This window comes from Gobio gobio (assembly GCF_949357685.1).
Source record: "Gobio gobio genome assembly, chromosome: 9".
NCBI classification, from domain to species: Eukaryota; Metazoa; Chordata; class Actinopteri; order Cypriniformes; family Gobionidae; genus Gobio; species Gobio gobio.
The window spans coordinates 50,956,021-50,981,206 of record NC_137115.1 but is presented as its reverse complement, the minus strand read 5'-3'; the positions used below and the strand labels follow the sequence as shown (position 1 = coordinate 50,981,206).

General features: G+C 39.1%; 1 protein-coding gene across 6 annotated transcripts; it reads left to right on the top strand.

Annotated features, from left to right (window-relative positions):
* Positions 1 to 47: 47 nt before the first annotated feature.
* clasrp (CLK4-associating serine/arginine rich protein) lies at positions 48 to 24,420 on the top strand. 6 transcript variants are annotated; one of them, XR_013817134.1, is made up of 21 exons: positions 48 to 180; positions 5,735 to 5,874; positions 5,984 to 6,081; positions 6,195 to 6,296; positions 10,350 to 10,429; positions 10,529 to 10,613; positions 10,702 to 10,841; positions 10,983 to 11,079; positions 12,854 to 12,932; positions 13,033 to 13,106; positions 13,384 to 13,425; positions 14,167 to 14,330; positions 16,439 to 16,762; positions 16,855 to 17,031; positions 18,718 to 18,761; positions 19,740 to 19,800; positions 22,474 to 22,532; positions 22,628 to 22,674; positions 22,781 to 22,869; positions 23,262 to 23,286; positions 23,374 to 24,026. XR_013817134.1 is itself a non-coding variant. In XM_079824735.1 (21 exons), exons 2-21 carry the CDS (start codon positions 5,776 to 5,778, stop codon positions 23,414 to 23,416), a joined length of 1,944 nt encoding a protein of 647 aa, XP_079680861.1. In that variant the 5' UTR covers positions 52 to 180; positions 5,735 to 5,775; the 3' UTR covers positions 23,417 to 24,026. The 6 variants fall into 6 exon arrangements, 3 of the variants coding, with proteins under 3 accessions (XP_079680861.1, XP_079680862.1, XP_079680863.1); XR_013817133.1 differs by having other exon boundaries at positions 52 to 180; positions 14,167 to 14,349; positions 23,374 to 24,420; XR_013817135.1 differs by having other exon boundaries at positions 52 to 180; positions 18,718 to 18,757.
* Positions 24,421 to 25,186: the final 766 nt, after the last annotated feature.

Sequence of the window (25,186 nt, the reverse complement as noted above, 5' to 3'; positions counted from 1 at the left end):
AGTGTGCGCGCCTCTGGTTGTTTTCTCAGCTCAGTGATCTGAGTATTGCGCATGCGTTGGGAGGCGTGTGCACGCGCCTGTATTTATGTGAACTAGCGGCCGGCCTGCTTCAGTTGGTGACCGTCGTATGGGTTTCACTGTCAAGAAAAACCAGACTATACATTCTGTACACATAAACAGGTAATTCATTTAATCATATAAACTGCAAAAAGGAATTCGGTGACGATCGCACTGCTTCATCTTCGGCTGTTAGCTAACGCTAGATGTGAAATATAGTCAGCTAGCACGTTAGCATTAGCGGGTAACGTTAACTTAGGTCCGTCAGCGTTTTGCAACATTATACATAATCGCACGTAAGCTGTAAATATTAACTTTGGTACACGAGCTGAATAGTCCACAGTCCTTTGTGTGTGTTTATAAATAGCGGTACAGTACGAATCACTGTCGGAATTGGCATGTAACGTTATGTGTTGCTAGCCTAACGTTACTTTGCTATCAACGATTCATTAAGTTACTGAGGTGTTTGTGCACTTTCAACGTGAATACCAAGCGTTTCAGACATTGATATATAATTTTGATGTTATTTAGGTAGCGAACGCAACTATTTTTACTCAAAAGCTGGCCGTGTCAAACTTTATTAATTAAGGATAGTTAACATGTAACCTGTGAACATCCTTCCCTTTAAGCGGTTCGTCTTGAGTAAAGACGGTTAACTAGGTTTTTTTTTGTGTGTGTGTGTGACAGTTGTATTGTTGTTTGACTTATGACACACAAAAGTGTCGTATTTCCCATACAGTTACATGCAGTGGTGAAATACATACAATATATTGGCAAATTTACACTGCAAAGGTGGCACAATAGTGTCTTTACAGTTTACACTAGGGGTGGGCAACAGTTTTAGTCTGAGGGCCACAGTTACTTTGGTAAAGTAAACGGAGGGCCACACTTTGGACAATTGCAATTAAACATAGTTACATGATTAAATCGTACAAATTAATTAAATGCAGATATGTATAAGGCTACAGTTACTTTGACTTTTGCCAGCCTATTTCAAGGCCTAATATATATATTTGTGCGGCCTGTCTGACATAGGCTACTCTAAGGTTACAATAACTAGATTTACTTTCAAGAATTAATTTACTACACTACCCTGCATATTGTTCAACTGTCATTCATGCCAGCTGTAGCTATTCAATATCGAAAACTATTAACAAAACTGCAAATGTATGTGTGCAGGTTACATTAACATACAGACTTCAGGCAATCTGGCTTGGAATTATAAAATTGAATTAGGGATACCTTCATCACTAAATGGAAAAACATATTCAGCTTATTTCACTTGTTATTATTGATTTTTTTGTAATTTCTTTTTTAACATATGTTGTTTAAATCTTTTATAAAATAGAACACAATTTAAGTGCAGATCAACTTCATCACACGTATGTTTGCTTGAAAGATAAAGAACAACGTGGAATAGTCCAATGCGTCTCACAGAATTTAAATTTGATTTAGCTGTATCATCATCACCATCTACAGGACATGCATGCAGTTAGCCTGGGAAAACCCAGACAACTTCCGGCAAATTCAGTTACTACTGAGAATGGTCTGGTTTTAACCAGGCTAGCATGCAGTATGAAATGCAGTATAAAATGGGGCACGTGAAATTGTTACGCCGCATTCACACGGGGCGTCTGCGTCAACGCTTCTCGTTTACTTTGAATGGTTGACGTCATGCGTTGCCGAACTGAATTGTGGGTTCCGTCGCGGCGCTTCACTCGCGTTGCAAGCGGCAAAAGTTGAAGATTTCTCAACTTTTCAAGCGCCAACCATAGACTGTAAAAAAATATGGACGTAGTGTCCGTGACGTCACCCATAGGATTCTGATGAGCCGTTCTGAAGCGCAATGGTGGCCGTTGCCATCTTGGCAGCGCGTCATCGCGCGTCACTCCCGGATAACAGAAAATGGGCAAAAAGGCGGGATGTGGGCGGAGCTTAAGTGACGCGTGACTAACAGACAGCAGATAAATGGCTATCCACCAGTCACTCGAAGTGGCCACGCCCTTAATTATGCAGAACTTTAAGGCTTTATATAATGTAAACGAATGAGCTATAAAAAAATTCACCCCCCTCACAGTTGTCATGAAGGGCAAAATGAGCCGTATAGACCAAAAGCACAATTTGTACCAGGCTGTAAACATGTTTTATTCTGCTCTAAAGTTGACCATTTTAACATGGGGCTCAATGAGATTCTGCTCCCTTCTGCATCCTGTCCCTAGCGGCCAGTCGATGAATTGCAGTTTGAGGCACTTCCGTATTGGCTTCAAGAGAAACTGCGGGAGGTTGCCGCTTGGCGCCAACGCAGGCGTCATCCAATCAGATCACCCTATGCAAATATCCTAGAGCAGACGCTAGCCAATCGCGTTCGTTTAAAACACCGGTGAATGAAGAGTAAAGAGCGATCTAAAATGGAGGAAAAGCTAATAATTGCGGTGGATAATCACCCGGTCCTTTACTACCAATCATTATTTACATACCGGGACACAAACTGGAGAGACCAGGCCTGGAAGGAGGTGGCAGAGACGGCTGGAGAATCTGGAATGTATCATGCTTGTATTCCGTCCGTGAACTCTGTTTATCATTGAATGACAGCAGGATATCATATCATGTGTGGTTCAAATAGGCGCTATCCCCCAGCCAAATGAGGAATCAAATATTAAAGTGATCAGTTTTCATACACAAAATAGTCTCACAGACTAGCTGTCAAAAAAGGCGCTTTTTTGTGTTGTGTTGTGGTCCAAGCGGCAAGTATGTGATTAGCTGTTGTCACTATGACGGTCGCGTCAGCACCAAGCTTCAGCCACGCCCTCCGTCAAGCGTTGACGCCGAAGCCCCGTGTGAATGCGCCGTTAAGGGGCTTAACGTTATACCATCAATGATCAATACACACTGATAACTAGCTTAATAAAAAGATAAGCCAGCGTCATTTATTATGCATATATTAACCCTTGTTTCACGCTTAATTTTAATATTCTAACGGACTCCCCAGTGAGTTTTTTCAAGGCGATTCCTATTTTAGATTGTTCCCATGGCGATGCGTCATATTTGTCACGTGACACCGCACCCACAATAACACTGTATTACAGATGCATCGCTTTTATTCCCAGAGAATCAGGGTCATCAGTTTCTCCCGAAATACGTGCAAGAAAGTGGCCGGTGAACTGTGACAAGAATAGAGTAAACTTAATAGTTACTTCTACTATGTTTGTCTGGTATAATATCACTTCAATATCACAATTATATAATATCACATAATTGTAAACATAATATCACAAAAATTATATTTGAATAGATTGTTATTGCTGCTTCCACAGCCATCAGTGTGTATTTTACAAACTCCAAATGTATTGTTTTACTCGTGCTTATGTGTATTGAAATGTCTGAAACCTAAAATAAACATTATGAGGTTGAACAAAAACTGCATAGTTTATGACAGCGCTGAGGCTGAGCTCGTCCGTCTCTGGCTCAGCGCCAACCAACGCGCAACAGCACAGTTTGAATCCGGCAGTCATGCGACGTCACTGAACATTCAAATACCATGTGGGACCGTACTCTCAGGGGCACAGAAGTAAAAATCCCATATATGCGACCATAGCGATCAAAAGCTTAAACATTTCATTTGTAATCCTGAATACAAAAATTCAACTTTCATCCAAATTGCCAGCACATCGATGCGCGGGGGTCGGATTGAAGCACTATGCGGGCCGGATCCGGCCCCCGGGCTGTATATTGCCCATGTATGGTTTACACAGACTGTTAAATGCTGCTCAGAGGTGGCATAAATGCATTTACTCAACAATTTTAACCGCATATTGTTATATAAAAGGCTGGGGTGGGTCATATATGGCATAATTTAGGCTTTTGTGCTGCATTGCATCTTTACACAGAATTTTAAGCAGGCACAGAACAGCCTTAACTCAGCTGTGTAAAGAACAATTTAGCATGATGCATTATCTTAAGGCATCTACACCTAAAACCAGACTCAATTATGTTTTCTCTGACCCATTTGTTTAACAATGTGCAGTTGAAATTGTGTAAAGGCATTTATGCCACCTCTGAGTAAAACATCTTAAGATTTTTGGATCCAAAAACCACTAGAGCAATATTATATATTTTGTTGACTTGTGTATTTTACATTATCCCAAATGTTTCCAAGAATGTTCAAATCCTGAGAAATAAGCAATTTTAACCGTCTCCTATCTATGATGTCATACCCGTGTTACCCTCAAGTTTTATTTTGTAGAAACATTGGAAACACCAAAGACGCTTTAATATATCAAATGTTTTATTAGGCAGGTGAGCAACAGTTTGGAGATATTTATAGACAGAAAACGAATTATTGTACAGTAATACAGAATTTTCTCCATCATACAATGTTTTAAAATTAATTGCATGCCATTTAGCAACACAATCTGTTGATTTAGCATTTATTGATATATGCTACTATCGATCTAGTGTTACTGCAGTGTGCAACAAGTGTCCAATAGCAGCCCCGCGGAGCGAACGCACAGAGTAACGTTATAACTTAATTTTCAACACACTCTAATGTATCAAATATGATCAACAGCACTGCGTTACCCCACCTACGCATTACCGGAAGAAGCGGAAGCGGCGACTGTGGCATAATAAAAGCTCAGCTGCTCTCAAGCCATGTGTTGTGATCGTCTATCTTTAGCAATCGCTCCAGCGACCTCGTTCAGCTCCACAACACTCGGCCCTGCTCTGCTTCACACTACAGTAACGTTCATAATCTCATCCATGAACATGATTTCTGCCCGCGTGCTGTCCCGATTCTTTTCCACCGGCTGTGAGGCGAAGACCACAACTCCCATGATTCCACGCTCAATCTCGCGTCATCAATATGGTTGGGTACCGTTCACATTTTAACCGGTACCCAACGGTACCTTTTTTCGTTACTTTTAGGGATGTTTACATCAATAACTGTAAAGAAACTGTACGTCATTTATAGAAGTGTTATTGACATTATGCCAGAGCTGCCCTGGTCTCTGTCTGCCATTGTCTGTGATGTTTGTATACTGTAATATTTACTAGTAAATAGTAGGCTACAAGGTACTTAATTTAATTCATAAAAACAACCATATTATTATTTTTTTCTTTTTAATTTAATTTCTATGAAAATATTTCCCACAAATTATGTTTGTACTTTCTGGTAATCAAATGAAGACATAAGACATTAATCTATCAAACAAAGTGCTGCACAACTGAGCTTTATACGGTTCAAATTAAAACATGAACACAAGCGTGTGTGTGTTTGTGAGGTAAATTAAACCGCGCCTCTGCTCCATTCATTCGCACAGATACGCTGGACACGCAGAATTCGTCTTTTTGCAGTTTAATATTCACAGACACTAGTCCATATCACCAGATGCGTTCTCGGGTACCGAAATTTGGTACCGATTGATTTAATGTGAATCGGTACTCGGTAGTACAGATGTAATTCGGTCGGTGCCCTTAAAAGTACCGAATTCGGTACCCAACCAATGCCTGTGGAAGCTAAGCAGTGGAAAAACTACATTGTGTTCCTTTTAAACAGTCTCTGTTAAGACACCTAATTGCCACTTCAGAAGCAAATATACTCTCTAAGTGTAAAGATTCAGAATGGCACTCAGAATGATGGATAGGTTGGTTGATTTGAATCCTCTGTGTCCCCTAACAGCAGCCCTGCCCCGACGCGCCCCAACCCCAAGCGGAGCCGTCATGTGGCAGGAGGCCCGCAAACATGAGCGCAAACTCAGGGGGATGATGGTGGACTACAAGCGGCGTGGAGAGAGACGCAGAGAGTACTATGAGAAAATCGTAAGTCGTAAGCCTAGACTCCACTTTCATGCTGTTTTCTGAGCACAGAAAGCCTGGTACTGGACAGAGGCTTTTAAATGAAGAAACACATTTCTCTTGTTCTGTGTAGAAAAAGGATCCAGCCCAGTTCCTGCAGGTTCATGGTCGAGCGTACAAAATCCACCTGGACTCAGCTGTAGCCCTGGCAGCTGAGAGTCCCATCAACATGTACGTCACTAGCACTAGCACTAATGTTTATGGTTCTCACACCAACGTAAAAACAGCCCATTTAAAAGGTTTTGCTTGGAAATCTGTCACAACTTCATCTTACGTCCTAACAGGATGCCTTGGCAAGGAGATACCAACAACATGATTGATAGATTTGATGTCAGGGCACACCTGGACTACATCCCCACCTATACGCCACCTCTCTTGAACACTACGTGAGTAGTCTTAGTCTAAATCTTAATGCATCATGTTGGAGAATAAAATAAATTAACTTGAGTATTCAAAGAACTACAATATAGAGTATACTATACAATTTGGAGTATACAAATGCACGTGCACAGTGTAGGGCAAATCGCAATTAAAATCGCGAGAAAGCTAGATTTTTCCACCAGCGCCCTAAACGGTCGTTCACATGTTGCGTCTAAAAACGCATGGAAATGCTGGCCGTGCTGTCAGCTGTTCGTCCATTTTGGCATTTGTTACGGAAAGGGTGAAGATGGTTCTTGTCACGTGAATTGCGGTGCACTCGTGGCATTCTGAAAAGTTTCGATTTTTTTAATCTCGCTGCAGCGCAGGCACGCGGACAGAATAAAAGCATGAGCGTCTACATTGAGCATGCAAAAGACACAACATGTGAACTGTAGTGTGCAATCTGAATCTAGCGCACAAGCAGAACAGAGTCTGTTTTCTATTATGCCATGGAAGAAAGCACAGAAACAGGGAAGGTAAATTCAGGGTAGGATAAGGACCAAAAAAGGAGAGATAATGTATCAGATCCAGGTAATTTGCGAGACCTGTTAAACTTTCACTACGGCAAAACTGAGTTTTAAGGGCCCTTCACACAGAACATATTTTTGCGGTTAAAAACACGAGATGCCTGTCTAGAGATGTTTTTTAAGTTGAACTTCTTTTACTCTGAGCACCACGTAGAATATTGTGTCATGTGCGAGATGTTGCAAAAGACTCGAAAAAGAGTCTTCCAAATCATATATACAAAAATATAATACAGGCATTTGCAAACTGCACAACATACGAAAAGAGTTAAAAAAAGGCATAAAGAAATAACCAACGTCACAATATCATTTATGCAAAGATATGTAAAGCTGGCAGTAAAGCCATCTTCCAAAAATATTATACACACAAGTTTTTTCATATCGCACCGCCCTAGCCGAGTGTATTATTATTATTATTATTATTATTATTGATTGTTTTGTTTTTTTATTTAACCCTCTATTATTTCTAATTTAGGGGTCACACTTGTGGTCCTCGTCAGTCAAAACAGATAAGCAGTCAAAACGAAGACAATAGGCTTTGTTTCAGTACTATTTATTCTTTAATATTTTGTATTTTCAGGGGATTTCATGGTACTAGACAATATTCAGCTCTAAATTATGCACCATTTATTTCAATATAAAATAATAGAAATATTTTATTTTGTTTAATTTCCTATGCATTGTAGGCAGATTGTGGGTGGGAGAAAAATGCAAATTATGCGTGATTCCAGTTGCTTATAAGATTATTTGCAGACATAACTACTTTTATTTGGTTTTTGCATTTGGATATATATTTTAGGGGTGTATATATTAATTGTTGCATCGCAATTGCAGTAATAGACCATGTGTGTGTGCCCGAGTTTGTTTGTGTGCGTGCTAGTTTGTGTGTGTGTGTGTGCGAGGCTGCATGTGTGCGATTGTATGAGCGTTATTGTAACTTAAGTACACTATAGTTTCATACGCTTTTAGTATTTACTAGTGTTTGTTAAGGCCAATTTATACTTCTGCGTCGAGTGCACGCAGAGGGTACGGCGTACCCTACGCATAGACGCGTTGGATACGCCGTACCCTACGCCGTAGCCTGACGCGCACCTCTCCAAAAATGTAACAACGCGTCAATTCTACGCGGACCGCAAGCGCTGTGATTGGTCTGCCAGAACCCTTCCCTCAGGTCAATAAATAAATAAAAAATCTGCGATAGGAGTGTGTGTGTGTGTCCAGAAATTGGATGATAGTTCCTTACGTCTGCTATAACACACTATTTTGCAGTCCAGCGATTCTTTATGGTAGTAAATAAATACATAGATCCGCTGAATATAGTTTATTTATTTCCTCATTAAAACCAAAGATGTTAATCAGTAATTGTATATCAAGAACAGGGACACATTAGGGTATATTTCGTGAATGAAGTCTCGGCAACAACAATCGCTTGCTGAGCCACCGCTGCTGAAAACAGCGGCCACGAGCTCCGCATGGTTTCACAAATGCATTCCAGCGCCAGATCGCCTTATTTAACTTTACTAATCAACTAAAGATGCTTAATTTGTATTAGATACAACAACTCAAGCTGCAAGAAAAGCCGCTCTCTCACTGCTGCTGATATTCCGACATGAATGTACAGATTCTACACATCAAGCTGCTTCTTCTTCGGCTGTTGTCTTGATTACACCAACATGCCCGAGGACACTGCCTTCTAGCGTCTGCATGTGGAATTGCACATTGACGCAGACAACAGCGCAGAAGTATAAATGCTCACGACGGCGTCGGCTACGCGCGTACACTACGGCGTACACTCGACGCAGAAGTATAAATGGGCCTTTAGTTCTAAATGCTCCTGTCGTCTGCAGTGTTCAGACTTAAGTTGTGTTTGATGTTTGCTACATTCAGGAAGTGTACTTTCTTAGAGCAGATAAAATAAAAATGGAGTTCATATATCTGACTGCTTGTATTCATTGACAAAAATATAGCCATGTGCACTGCAGTAATATTGAAAATTGAGGATGCAACGCATCGCGATATCGAACCGTTGACATAATCATAATTGAATTTGAGTCGTGAGTAGGGCTGTACGATTAATCGAAAAATAACCGAAACCGACATTCAGAACCTCTAACCGACGTATTTTTCCCATGCCGGTTATTTCGGTTTTCACGTGACTCCGCCTCGTCAGGCATATCAAGTGCAGTTTGCAGGCACAAAGAGATGCAGGGGCAGTTATCTGTGTTTATAGATGCCCAGAATCACTATAGTAACTGCATGTTTTACACAGTTTATATACAGGTCAGTTAATCGCCCCTCTTATAGCCTACGCGCTGCCACCGACACACACACACACGGTGCGCACAAGCTCCGAAGCCAGATCGCTTTCACTTTCGCGCTCATAAAGTTTGTCAAGTAAATGCGTTTAAAGGCTTGCCAGTTTCAACATTTAAAGCGATTGTGCACTATTTAAAAACAACAATACGTATCCGTTCAGTGCTCAGCTTTTTTCTGTGACACAGAGAGCCGAGCCGTGTCGCGTCTCTGACAACACGCGCGCGCCCTGAAGGCAGACCTCTATCACCTGCGTCCTCACAAAGCTTTGTCATTTGTAGGCTATGTATTTTAAGTCCTGCGAGTTTAGACCATCAGATGTGTATTATGTTGAACTAATGCCAGATATATTGTGACAAACGAACACTCAGACAGAAGCTCGCACATCACGTGAAGATCGCGCGCAGAGAGCAGCGCAGAAACGCAGTGTCAACACTGTCCTGTGACTAAAGTAAAGTCACTAAAGTAGCTTAGAGACTCAACCGTTATAGCATATAGTTTAATACCTTTTGAAGTAAGTACAAACCACAGCTTCATAATGAATAGAGACGGTATGAGTAATTCACACACACAATCACTCTCTCATTAATGCATTCAAATAAATGTAATGTAGGCCTACTGTGTCAATTTATCTGTATCTGATGTACAACAAATAGAAATCTGCCCCATAGACAATAACTGCTGAAAGAGAACCGTTTCCTTCAAGTGTTTTAAAATCACAAAGAAATGCACTTTTCATTAGTAAAAAAAAAATCCACCTTTTAATAGTAGAAAATATTTACAGTTCAAACCTTATCAGGAACTTACTCAACAAAAAAAAAATCGTTCATTAATCCTAATCGAGGTAAAATGTTCAATTAATTGAGGTTTTTATTTTTGGTCAAATTGTTACAGCCCTAGTCGTGAGACCAGTGATGATTCACACCCCTAATATATTTAGACATGATCAAATATTGCTTTATCTGATTTGTAGACCATGACAATCACAAGTGTGACTTACTGTGACTTTTAAACTTTTATAATCATGTTCACATTTTAGTTTTCAATTGAAAACATAACTTTTTTTGGTTTAAAATGACTGTAGTAGACCACCAGAGAGTTAAAGATGTTTTGATAAAATTATGCAGAGCTGGTTGCTGCTTTTGTGTCATTTTTAAATTGAGCTCATTGTTTCTTTCACAGCACCCCAGAGCAGGAATCAGAAGAGAGGAAGTGCAATTATGAGCGCTACAGAGGCCTGGTGCAGAATGACTTTGCGACCAGTGAGTCCCCTTTAATTTCAGCATGCTTCAATAACATTTTGATATAATGCCATTGATGAACTTGGAAGAACCTATACAAATGTTCTTATCATTTTGTAGTCTCTGAGGAGCAGTGTTTGTACCAGATCTATGTGGATGAACTCTACGGTGGCCTACAGAAACCAAATGAGGATGAAAAGAAAAAGTATGATCTTGTGAATCAGTAGTTACAAAATATATGCCTGAAAATACATTCTGTTCGAATGATCACATCTCATGTTTTTCTCTGTTAGACTCGCTGAGAAGAAAGCACAGATCGGTTATACATATGAGGACAGCACAGTGACCGAACCAGATGAGCAGATGGAGAAGGGAAACGAGGATGACTCGGAAAACAGCGATTCTGAGGAAGATGAAGTCATCCCTGACATTGGTGTGTCCTCCATATACAATAAACACTTCCTGTTAGGATAATGCATTTGTATAATATAGAAGCGCTTCAGATATGTGATTTACTTGTATAGAATATAAAAGGTAACCACCTCACAATGTGTGTAAATGCTTTCTCGTGTAGATGTTGAGGTGGATGTAGATGAACTGACCCCAGAGCAGGTGACTGAGATTAACAAGATGGCCACCACTTACGGCATGGCAGAGGCGGACTTTGTTTGGTTCGTTCACACATTCTTCAGCTAAGCCATTGAAATTCCAAATCTGATTGTTGCATTGAGGGACTGCTTTCACACTTATACTTTCGGTGTGCACCCGGGTCCGATTGACGTCAGAGTTCGGTTTGTCTGGATGATGTGAACGTTGTTTTCCAAACTCTGGTGTGCACCTGCAAACTGCAGACTGGTTGCCCACTGAAGCTAAGCAGGATTGAGTACCTGGATGAAAGACTTCCTGGGAAAACTAGGTTTCAGCTGGAAGAGGTGTTAGTGAGGCCAGCAGGGGGCGCTCACCCTGTGGTCTGTGTGGGTCCTAATGCCCCAGTATAGTGATGAGGACACTACTGTCCTTTGGATGAGATGTTAAACCTCTCTCTGTGGTCATAAAAAATCCCAGGATGTCCTTCGAAAAAGAGTAGGGGTGTAACCCCGGCATCCTGGCCTGATTTGCCCTTTGGCCTCTGTCCATCATCATGGCCTCCTAACATCCCCATACAGAGGGTATGTATTGACGTCACTTTCCCTCCGGAACACGCCCCCTCAGCCGTACTGAGTGACAGAAGAGCTGCTGCATGACTGGATTTAATAGGCGAAAATGCGTGTAAAACAAACAATTCTCAGTTTAAACTAAAGGTTGGACTCGCTATAGTGTTCCTTACAACTTACCAAAGATCCAGGGATCCATGGATATTGACATGTTGCCAGGAATCGTGTTTCCTGACATTTATATGTGCCTGATTTCGATGTCTGGGAAATGCATAAAGCAAATCTGCATGTGAACGCTTTATATACAATATAGGTAGGTCTAAATCCGGGTGATCACTTATATCAATGTTATATCGCCATATCGTCCAGCCATAACTTTTTTTAGTTTGTTAGTGTTTATTTAAAAATATCAAAGAATATAAGATGGTAATTATTTAATCGATGAGTTGTCAATGCAATATATAACAATACTATTTATAGGGTATGATTTTACCCCAAAATTCAACATATTGACACACAGCAAATCCACGTTTGGCTGCCTGTAGTTCAGTTGTTTCTGTGAATTGCAGTGATCATTTGCTTCTCTTTTCTGTAGCTGTCGGCAGCCTCAAAAAATATACCTCAGACTTCTTGTCAAATCTATTTGTAGTCAATCTCAAAGCTCTTTCCCGTTTTAGACGTGTTTTGTGTGTTTTTCGCAGCATTCACGCTGAAAACCAATGCTGTCGCTCAGTCTCTCTGCCACTCAGTGGGCGTAACCGCTGTCACTACGGACGACAGTGACTTCACACACATACCCTACTGATTGGCTTCACTCTGTCTCCTCTCCACCAATCAGATGGTGTGTATTGGGCGTTCTAGCGCATAATGGCTGCCGTCACATCATCACAAGATTACCCTATGTACCCATATGTAAAGCACATTGAGTGCTGCTATATAAATGTAACAAATTAGTATTACAAAGAGGGTGGTCTGGGGTAAGTTCATATGAACTCTGTTACGGTTCACTGCTGATATGAACTCAATTGTATTAAATCACAGAAGAGAACCGCTATTGATGCTTTAGGGGTAAACGGCTGCTTCATTGATAATGCAAGCGTACCGCAGTTCGGACTCAAATAATATAATGTGAACAGGGGAGGGGAGGGGGGAGCAATCAAACTCGAGGTCGGACCAGGCAATCGAACCAAGTGTGAAAGCACCCTTAATGAACACACTGTAATTTTCTTTTAATTCTTCTAAAAAATAAAAAATAAACATCTAGTTAAAATCTGATGTGTCTTTGTGGCAGGATGTTGAGGAAGGACAAGGAGGAAGTGGAGGCCATTAAGCATGCTAAAGCACTGGAAGCAGAGAAGGCCATGTACTCTGTATGGGCAGAAGCTTTTTAACTGTTCTTCTCTCCCATTAAGATGTTTGCGTTTGATTATTGGCATTGGTAAACCTGTACTGTTGTTGTGTTTTCATCAGGGCCGGCGGTCTCGCAGACAGCGACGAGAGTTTAGAGAGAAGTATATGAAAGGCAGGCAGATCAGCCCACCGAGGTAACAGCCCAACAAATATGAGCTGCAAGTGTTCAGATATAATATAATAATAATAATAATAATAATCCCAGACTTCGTTAGTAGTGTCTTGTATAGTTACTTGTATTGACCACCACTTAATTGTATTTAACTGGCATTTTAAACATGTGTGTGTGTATATACATTTAAAAAAATATATATATACTTATTTGACATTAATTTTCCTAAGACACAAATGTTATGTGCACCACCTACACATTGCTGATGTTTTGATTGAAACTGTGAATTTCAAAAACAGCTATGCCAGAAGAGACAGTCCTACATACGACCCCTACAAACGGTAAGTGCTTTTGATGGATTGATATTTCGCACATTCGTTTTTTGAATGATTATTAAATTGTAAAATTTAGCACCAAAACCATTCAAATTCAGGTTGCATCTATATCAAAATTCTGGTCAATACTGATAAACTCACCTTCATATTTTTGCTGATAACCAATAAATGGCCATTATTAAAACGTCTATAGTATTTTGCCTAAATTAATTATAAATAAAATGCACGTGATTATAGACGTTATAATGTACATTATGATAAGTTGGTGTTTTGATATTATCAGAAGATTACATGTAACTGTTATTAGTGTTTTTAAAGATTAATTTTGAGTCTTAGAGGTTGGCAAAGTTAATCAAAGTCAAAATATGAACAATACAATATGACCAATAATAATAAATAAAAAAACTCATCGATAATCGGAGTGGGACGGATATATTGTGCATTACTGATTACAATTACATATACTACCTTTCAAATAAATATTTTTTTATTCACAAATTGATCAGAAGTGACAATGATGACATTTATAATATTACAAAAGATTCAAATAAATGTTCTTTTAAGCTTTCCGTTGTCCCTGAATAAAATATTAACAGCTCAAATGCATCAAATCATATTAGAATGATTTCTGAATGATTGTGACACTGAAGAATGGAGTAATGAGCCCAAACTTTTGAACAGTAATGTACATCATTTTATTAATATTAATGCTTCTTACTACTTTCTCTTCTCTCCCTCTTATCCCAGGCCAGAGTCAGACTCAAGTTCAGAGTCACGCTCTCGTTCCCGAACCCCAGGCAATGATAAGATCACCTTCATCACCAGCTTTGGGGGCAGTGATGAAGAGGGAGCCACACCCGCACAACCCCCACCTGCACCGGCGTCAAGCCACACCTCCTCCAACACCGCAGGTCATAGCAGGGGCTCCCGGTCGGTAACTTCCCCTTTCTACTCTCTGGCTCCTTAGTGGCTTTTTTTCTCCATTAATTTCTAAGCGTGTTCAGCTGTGATAGCATGTAGTCCACTGTGCGAAGAGAATCGCCACAGGTTAAGCTTCAAAATGATTGGTGATATGGTTGAGAGAGAGCCAACCAATGTCTGAGTTGGCTATTTAATCTGTGTGTTATATTTTGTGGCATATTCAGGGTTAAAAAAAAGAAGCTTGGAATCATTTAGGGCTGCAACAATGAATCGATAAAATGCGATAATTAAAAGAGTTGGCAACGAATTTCATTATCGATTCGTTGTCGCGCGACTATTATGCCCCTCAATAAGACGCGGAGATGTTTGAGTATAAAAAAAGCACAGTTGAGCGCAAAGCAGAGTGGAAGCGGGCGAGCCGTGCTGTACCCGTCGTACCACGCAGCGGAAAAGCAAGCCGAGCCGTACCAGTCGAAAAGCGCCATTTAATAAATCGAAAAAGTGTTAATTGCAGCAAAAACGACGCAACATGGCATGGGAGCACCATGGTGGTGATTCAGTACCTAAAACGAAAACATCTTGGAGTCCTTGATGTGGAGGAAGTTAGTTCAACAGCAGGGTAACGTTAAGTCACTACAAAATCCCACTTTTGTTCCGTTTGGAAGTGAGGAGCGTGACGTCCCTCCAGTAGCTCTTCTGGTGCTTGTTTACTCGTTATCCAGCTTGACAAGCATGACAAGTTAGCGTTAGCTTGTTAATAACAGTAGTAAAGCAGGGGTGGTATAGTTTGTTTGCAAGACTAAAGACACGTTTTTATTCACTTGCCTTTTTTGGCCCATTCATTTTTCAATCTGTTGCTATGTTAATTTCGTTGACAAATCATTCGTCAATATTTTAATCAACAACATTTTTCACAGACAAAAATGAGACTAAAATCAAAACTAGCTTTGAATGACAAAAACGATGACTAATATCTATTGTCATTTTCGGTCAGCATTCGGCCTTAAAGTGACAGCAGTCCATTAACCTGCTTCCATTTGTGCTCTTAAAGGGGCTATATGCAACTTTTTCCCCAAAATAAACATAACAATAGCCTTTTTATTTTACCATTTATAACTCAAACATCTCCTGATGAACATACTGACACCTTGTCCGCTCACAGTGGGTGCACCTTTAAGCCTGTATCCTATTTTTCCTATTTTCTGGCGGGTCGTTTTTTCCCGCGCTGTCTGCGGATGTGACGTCACCACCGCTGCGAGAGCGAGCAGAAAATAAGAGCAGTTCTGTTTTTTGGCCACAGGTGTCAGTCGCGAGTTTAAATTTCAGAAAAACGCATATAGCCCCTTTAATATTAATCAAACAACAAAAGACAGAGTAAATCACCTCTTTAGTTTTAATAAGGATTCATTATATTTATTATACATTAATTATTTAATCCATATTTAATCTATAAGGAATTTTGTATGCAAGTTATAAAGAATGCATATCACTAATTGAAAATAAGACATTGTGTTCTTCTTTAGGAGGAGTAGTTTTATTTAATTGTTACATAATATTTTTTTATATGACAGTCACAGCAGATAAATCTGTGTCGGTATTGCATGTTTAAACTTTAATATCATTCATATTAATAGGTTAATACAGTAGATGTTTTCTCCAGGAGTGTGTAATGGGTTTGGACATTTTAGAGAAATTCTTAATGCATTACAATTTAACTAAACCCATTAAATTTTGTTTGTGAGTGTAGTGTAGAGAACAAGTTCTAACATCCTGTTAAGTTTTCTGATTAGTATTTTTCTTTATAAATTTTTTTTTTTTTATAGATTTATTGTAGCAACCTGTGCACTTTCTGAAGATTTTTTGCACTGTGAATTTGCACTGTCAGTTCTGTTTTTGATTGGAAATGAATGCTTTTTTTATCCGATTCATCGATTAATCGAAAAAATAATCGACATATTAATCAATTATTAAAATAATTGTTAGTTGCAGCCCTAGAATCATTTAATCCTGAGTACTCAAAGCTCTTTGGCTTGTCTTGTGATTTAATTGGTTTTATAGGTTGCTCATAATAACATGGCACTTTGTGTATATCTTTCAGCCGAAGACGATCTTCCTCCAGTCACTCATCTTCTTCCTCCCGCTCGTCTTCGCACCGGTCCTCACGCTCCTCCTCACGTTCCCGGCGGAGTCGTCGTTCTCGCGGGGGCAGGGACCGGGACAGGGACAGCCGTTACTCCAGGTCTCGATCTCGCTCTCGGCGGCGGTCTGACTCCCGTTCACGGCAACGCAGTGGAGGAGTTGGCTCGAGGAGACGATACGATAGGACAAGGTCTCGTTCCACGGATCGAGGTAGAGACAGAAACCGTGAAAGAGACAGAGACCGGGATAGGGGGAGGCGCTACACGGGCCGCAGACGAACCAGGCAAGCAACGAACTTGCATGAATTCAAGCCATTGTAGATTCTTTGATTGAAAAAATTAATAAATTGATCGTATGAAACACTCCCTCCCTCAGGTCTCGCTCACGTGATCGCTCACGTTCGGGCGATCGTTACCAGCGACGGAGTCGCAGCTCTGCGTACAGAAGGGGTGGAAGCGTCAGTCAAAGCCCCTCCCACTCACCTGCTGCCAGCCATAGCCCCTCCCCCTCTTCCCATTCTGCTATGCCTGCTTCTGCAGACAAGCTGAGAAAGTAAGTTGCTGAGAATGTAAGATACGCTTTACAGACTTAACATCAAAGCATCAGGGATGTGGTTTCTATATTTTCCAAAAATGTATTCCTGCTTTTTTCAATACATATTATTTTATGCATGGATAGCTTTCGACAGCAATGTAGGAGGTAGTGGTGCAATCTAGCAACTATACTCTACTAGTCAGGGTCCAAAATTAAATACTGCCAAGTGCCAAATGTAAGTAAAAGTTGGCATTGGCAAGTAAACTTGTAAACATCTTTAAATACAGGGTACTGTTTTGTCTTTATCGGAAAGGGTTTAAACAAGGTTTTTCATGCTTGTTCAATGAACCATAAACAATTATTGCACATGCACCTTTAATACAGTTTACAGATGGTAGACAATTAAGCTCATAGTGACAATAACTTTGGACACTAAAGAGAACTTTCTACAAGGGATGAGCGCAAGGATGTGCAAGGATCTGTATATGCGATCCATTTGAATTAGGCTTCTTAATCTGATACACCTGCACGATTAATCGCAATGAACCCAAAATCGTGCTTAAACCTATTTGGCTTAGTGCGATTATGAAATCACAATGGTAGCTAATTGTGTTTTTATTTTTTATTTTATGCGCAGCTCATCAGTGAAGCACGGCTCTGTGATCAGTAGTAAATGCTGCTCCATCTGAAATCACTGCGAGTTTGAGTCGCTTATAACGTGCATTTGAAAAAGCAACACATCTTTCCAAACATGAGAAGCATTTATGAACCTCTTATCCAACAAAAGACAATGTTTTAACATGTTTTTAAACATCGTTTGAAAGCATAATTCTGTGAGATGTGGCTTCTTACACAGAATAAGGCACATAACATATTATTTTATAGTATTCTATACAGTGAATATATATTATCATCATGAAACTACCAGAGAAGGCTTGAAGAATTCTGATAAACCATATATTGTCATAGTCGTGTGTTTATTAGTCATGTTTAATCAGTCAAAGCGATCTTCTGTTTATTCAGCTACAGGGATAATATGATGCCCATAGAGATTTCCTGGAGTGACTTGTCTTATGGTACTTCTGCAGGGCATATTTGGAGTTTCTGTGCGAGAGCGCCCTCTGGCTTTCAGATAGAGCAGCATTTTCTGCTGATCACAGAGCCGTGCTTCACTGACAAGCTACGCATTAATAATCGAAGCCTTTGCCAAATCCTGTGCAGTTTAATTTCGATTATCATGCAGCCATAATCTATGAACCGTCAAATCCCATACTGAATGCCCCTAAAATAGGTCAGATACATGCGATGTGCATGCCTTGCATCATGACCATTGTATATTAAACTTAAATTGTTTTTGGTACTCGGCCTGAGACACTTTACTAAAGCAGTTTTAAAAAAACACCAACCCCCCCTTTAAGCGTTCATTTAAGCAACATTAGCCATTGTAGAAATATTTATTCAAATCAACTGAATCAATAGGCAGTGCAGGACCAATAAGGTTTTGATTATCAGTTATCATCAAGGTTATCAGTTTTGATCATGTTTTTTAATTTAGAGGCCTTAGAAATTTGCAGTTTAAATATGATACGATAGAATTTATAGGATTAAGAAATACTGGTGTTGCAATTTTACTGCTCTATAAAATAAAAATATTATCTGTATAGTTATTATAATGTTCTCTATTGTTTTCTTTTTCTCTCGTAGGCCTGAAAATCCGGGTGGTAAAGAGACTGGAGCTGCCAAAGTCAGTAAGAATTTGATATATCTCGATTTGTTGCTAAAGACTCCGCCTCCCTCACCCCTGTCAGGCTGATGCAGTTAACAATCAGGCTGGGGCTCCTGCCCATCTCTCGGCTCTTCAGAGAGCCGTTGTTCTCATTTGAAATGTGTGATTGGCTGTCCACTTGGTGATCTGCTGCCCTCTGCTTGCAGAATGCAGCGGTCTTTTGAAGGGCAGCCATATCCGAACATACCTGACTTTTTTTTTGGTATGCGTGTAAGAAGGAGGCAGGGAGTGACCAACTTTATCTCTAAAGAACCTGATATTTCTGTGTGCTCTTCTTTGGAGCCGCTATAGATTTGTCTTCTATTTAGGAAATGATACATGTACTTCTCATTTATTTAACTTGGTATTATATGAATGATGGGTTGTTGATGGACACCTGTTGATGAATGGAAAACTACAAAGGAATAATGGTTCTTAGCAGGTTTGCTCAGAGTTTAACAGCTCAGTTGTTGCTTCTGCCCTGGGCTTGTCAAGACAGGCAGAGCAACTTCACTCACTCGCACACCTAAACACACCTGCATAAGTCAATACACATTGTCCTTATATGCAAAGGTTGAACAGCTTCAAGCACCTTCTGCAATGGCTAAAGTTGCTGCCATTTTGTAACTGTTCCATTGAGTTGGTGTTCCTGACCTGGAGAGGAGACGAGTCAACAGCTCTGTGCTGTTCTAAATGGCTGCCTTCATTTGTCTGTTCACACTTTTCCATATACCTACGAATACATCCAGAACATAAACATCACAGGCATTTCTGTGTAACAAGACCATCTGCTGCTGTTCAACATGCAGCATATTAAATGATATTTATGTAGTTTAAAACACTATTTCTGCATGACATGACACAATCTTAACCTAGCAAGTTAGATGTCTTGTTGTTAGTTGCTGTTCTTTGCCTGAACGTTCCCATCCTGCTTGTTCTAAAGTCTTTGTGTCCATTGCAGCCCAAGATGACCCCTCAAGAGAAGCTCAAGCTCCGAATGCAGAAGGCCCTAAACAAACAATGTGAGTTACTCATTTTGCCCTCCAGGAACCACCATCTTATACAATATTTATGCTAGGAATCATATATCGGTACCATATTGTTTGGTGATATTAGTTCATATATATTTAAATGTACACTATGTAACTTTTGGTCCTCTAGGGCTAGAAGCAAAACTGCATGCATTTTGTGAAATAACTTTGTTTTAGCTGTGCTTCGGCTCTTCGTGATTCCGGATGAATATGGTTCTCTCGTAACTAAAAAGAGAGAGAGAGAGATTATCCTATTTGTACTATCTGCTCATATAACATTCACTACTTGGAGCAGCACTACAACATTAAATGAAATGACCCTTCTCAATAGATAATGCTTTACAATCAACTCTGTTTGAGAGCTACATATGACAATGTATCTATTCTCACCTGTTGAGTAATAAAAACGCCATCTCAGCAATCCCTCAGTCCTCAGATCTCTGAAAAGCCAAGCTAATGTTGATTCTTGTTTTATTACGAGCTTTGTCAAGTTCTCTTTTTGCCAGCAGACTGTGCTCTGTTCGGCGTTTGTTTAAAGCGGGTGGAGGTTGGAGATTTAGCGAAAACTAACCTCTGCCACTCCCACTTTCCTCTATTTATGGATATGACGAGACTCGCACAGGCGAGGGATGCATGTATGCAATTGCACACGAAAACTATCCCAACAGGTCTAAAATATAAACCCTTATAATAGGCTTACCATAGTGAATCAGGGCATGACGACAACTCATTTTGGAAGAAATATTGATGATGTATTGACTCTTTATTTAAATTGTTTTAAAAAAAAGTTACATAGTGTACCTTTAATTGTGCATGCTCATTCCTTCCTATTCTTACTTTTGTCTCAACTAACGCTTATTTAATAACTCAAATAATTCTGTAACAGTTAAATGTAATCTTTAGCAAGTCTCAAAATGTTCATCCGTATTTAATTAATCATTTAAAATTTTGTTCATTAAGATTTTTTTTTTGTGAAATAAATAAATTAATATGTTTATTCCACAAGGGCACATTAAATTATAAATGTGTCTTCTGTCACTTTTTATCAGTCTTGAATAAATCCTGAAAAAATGTTTCCATCAGTTTCCACTAAAACAGTAAGCAACACAACTGTTTCAACATTGAATAAATAAATAAAACGTTTCTTGAGCAGCAAATCAGAATATTATGATTTCTGAAAGATCACATGACACTGAAGACTGGAGTAATGCTGAATACTACAATTTTAAAATATAGGAAAAAGGTTATTTTAAATTGTAATATTTCACAATATTACTGTTTTTACTGTATTTTTAATCAGCAAATGCTGCCTTAGTGAGCAAAAGAGACCTTTTAAAAACATTACAGACCCCAAACTTTTGAATGGTAAAATACTTAATAGTTGTGATTCTTAAATTCATCTGTAGCACTTAAAACTATTGTTTTTATTGTAGTGTTTTATCTATGTACTTATCTTATACTAATACAGAATCTTAATGTTGGCTATTTTAATATCGGGTTATTGTCAGCCAGAATTTTAATTGTTTGTTTGTTTGTGCGTGCATGCGCTTGCGCACACTGGTTTGATGTACATTATGAGGACACAAAGTCCTTCAATTGTGATGTGTATTCAGGTTTCAGGCCACGCCCCCTACATCAAGAGGACATGCCGATGTCCTTGTAATTCCAAACGCAAAATAAACATACTAAACAATGTTTTATTAAATATTTAATAATGTAGAAAGTTTTGTGATGGGTAGGGTTAGTGTAGGGGGATATAATGTAAAGTTTATACAGTATAAAGACACCACCTATACCAACGTTTGTGAGTGTTCATGTGCAGGTTATATTGTGAGAGCCAAATGTCCTCACTTGTATAGTGAAATATTATAACAACCGACTAGTGAGTGACATTTTACTTGTCCTCCCGAGTTAAAAAAAAAAGCTTATAAATCAGCCAAAACATGTTTTTATTTAAATCTAGTGTTTTGTGTATTTCTGTAATGTGTAGGTTTAGTGGTAGGGGTCGGGTTAGGCCATGGAAAATATCATTAGCATGATTATAAATCAATGCAAGTCTATACAATGCCTTCACTAATATAGTGAAACAAAAATGCGTGTTAATTCATTTCATTCATATAATAGCTTTTTTGGTTTGATCTTATCTTTGGACCCTCTCTGTTCCTGGGATATGTTTCCATGAGCATGATACAGTCAGTGATCATATTTTTATGATGTGCAACGACTGGCTCTGATTGCAGTTTGGGTCAGTTAGATATTTATAAAAAAATTAAAAAAAATTATAGAAGTATTCTGCTCACCATGGCCGCATTTATTTAATCAAAAATACAGTAAAATTGTGAAATATTACTACAATTTAACATTTTATAGATTCATGTGACACAAAGCTTAATTTTGAGCATCATTACTCCAGTCTTCAGTCACATGATCCTTCAGAAATCATTCTAATATGGTGATTTGATGCTCAAGAAATATTTCTTATCACACTTAAAAACAGTTGTGCTGTGGATTTCCAGGATTCTTTGACGAAAAGAAAGTTAAAAAAACATCTTTAAAAAAAAATCATACTTAAAAGTTTTGAATAGTAGTGTATATTCCACATGTTTCTAAGCTAGCTGTGTGTCATCTGAAATGCTTCTCACCTTCTGCTTTCACCTTCATCAGCCAAGGCGGATAAGAAGGCAGCGCAAGCCAAGATCCAGCAACAAGAGCACAAGCGGCAGGTAAAAGCATGGGTGTACATTTGGTATGTGTGGGTGGGGAGTTCCAGGTAGTTCTGAACTTTAACACTCATACTTTCCCCCCCCTCCCATCACAGGAACGAGAAGGAGTTCTTCGCGCAATGGCACGGAAAATACGCATGAAGTGAGTCCCAACATGTATATACATGTGCAACGTGTTCATGTTGTGGGAACTGTCCTCTCGGTTTGCAACGGAGAAGATACAGTTTGGTCATTGTTTGGTCTTGTAGGGAGCGGGAACGGCGGGAAAAAGAAAGGGATGAATGGGAGAGGCAGTACGGACGTCAGAGTCACTCGCCCTCTCCCAACGCCAAACACAGTGAGTTTACATCCCACCTTCATACAGTGTTGTTATCAACATTATGAAAGAACTGAAATCTCCAGACTCTTGTGCACTGGTGCAAATTCAGGTCTCCAATTGAACATTTTCTAGTGAGCGATTACATCTGAATTTTTCAGTTTGGCCGAATTGAATTTCTGTGAATTTACGCAATTTAATTCAATTAAAATTCAAGAAATTAAATTTGGCCAACTGAACATTTTAGATGTGATCGCTCACTAGAAAATGTTCAATTGGAGACCTGATTTTGTGTGTGGATTGAATTCTGCTCTGTAGTCAAGAAATCTGTGGATTTACATTGTGGTAATAAAACATATGAGCAAACTTACTCATGAAGAAGATTCTAATCATAAATCTTGAACAACCCACAGGTCGAGACTACGGCTCATCTAGAAGGTATGCCAAAAGCCACACTTGTCCATATAATCTAAACGTACTGCCGTTCAGGCTCATTTCAACCATTTCTACTGTCTTCCTCAACAGGAGATCACGCTCAAGATCACGGAGTCCTCATTACCGGTACTGAAGAATCGGCTGATAAAACACAAGACATTTTAGGAGTGACCATAATGGCAAGAGTTTACATGCAAGCTTGGGAAAAATTACCAATAAAATTAATTTCACTCACTTCAGCTTCGTATATCATCCGAAGGTTGCAATGGAAACAAATAAAATGTGAAAATGAAACGCCATCATGCTCTAAAAACACAGTTTCTTGATACTTCACAGCAGGAATGCTTTGAGCTGCTATGATTCTTAACAAGCTTTGCAGATTGAGTTGATCTGTTGAATTTTGGGACAAGACAGGGATGGATTTAATCTCTCCCTGGTGTCTCATACCCCATTTTAAGATGGAGTTCCCCGAAAAAAGCCAATTCTGTCATTTACTCACCCTCATGTGAGGGTGAATAAACGACGGCAGGCTAAGCGGTGAATCTGCCTATTTTACCTCATCATTGTACATAATCCCTTCATTAATTAAAGCGTGAGAGAAAGTCTTTTACAGAAAATGCAGATTCTAAATGCTCATAGTCTTTTTCACTCAGCAATGTAAATGTCTGGTGGTTATTTCTTGTATTGGAAACAATCATAAATGATCACAGATTTTTTGACATTGAAATAAAAAGCTAATCATGAATAAAAACAAATGGTGGTCTGAGTGTTTTTACCCCCTGCATTTTCTTTGGCGTTAGAATTCTTACCTTTGTCTCAACCTTTAATAACTCAAATAATTCTGTAACACTATTAAATATGGTTTAGCAAGTTATCGTTCAAAAGTTTGTGTTCAGTTAGTTGTTTTTTTTTTTTAAAAGATATGAATACTTTTATTCCACATGGACACATTAAATTGTAAATATTTTCTGTCGCTTTTTATTGGTCTTAAATTTCCCACTAAAAAAAAACATTTCCCACTTAAACATTAAGCAGCAAATCGGCATATTAGAATGATTTCTGAATGATCACGTGCCAGTGATGATTATGCTGAAAATTCAGCTTTGCATGAATAAAGGACATTTTAATATTTTTTTTATATTGGGATTTTTTTTTTTCTTTTACCGTTTTTTACTGTATTTTTAATCAATAAATGCTGCCTTAGCGAGTATAAGAGACTTTTTAAAAACGTTAAATATTCTTACAGACCCCAAACCTTTGAATAGTAATATACTTAATAGTTTTGCGATTCTTAAATTCATCTGTAGCACTTAAAACTATTGTTTTTATTTTAGTGTGTTATCTATTTACTTATACTAAATAATACAGTACATTTCTTTTCAGTGTAAATGTCTGGCACCAATGTCTGGTGGTTATTTCTTGTATTGGAAACAATCGTTAATAATCACACACACACACATATAGAAATAAAAAGCTAATCATGAATAAAAACCGTTGGTTTGAGTGTTAGCGTTAGCACAACTTAGCAGTCAACCGCCAGATGGCGCACTCAACCGTTAAAACTATTCGTGATTCTACACAAATTGATGATTTTAATGGGAATTTGACCACTTTATAATACACAAAGACGAGTTTAAACGCTCTCCGTCAACCTCTTTGTACCCCCGCCATCCACAAAACGGTAGCAAGCGTCTGAAAGTAAAGCGACAGTTACTTTGGGTTTCGAAATAAGCCGGACAGCCAAACAAACACCTGTCTCAGTCGACCTCGATAAAGCCACTTCCTCTTCACCCACATCCTTAACCAGCACATTTTATTGATGTCAGAGCGGCAGCTGCGCGCCATCAACACGACTATTTACATAATTCCTCTAATACGACAGGTAGATAAGGAATAGACCCCG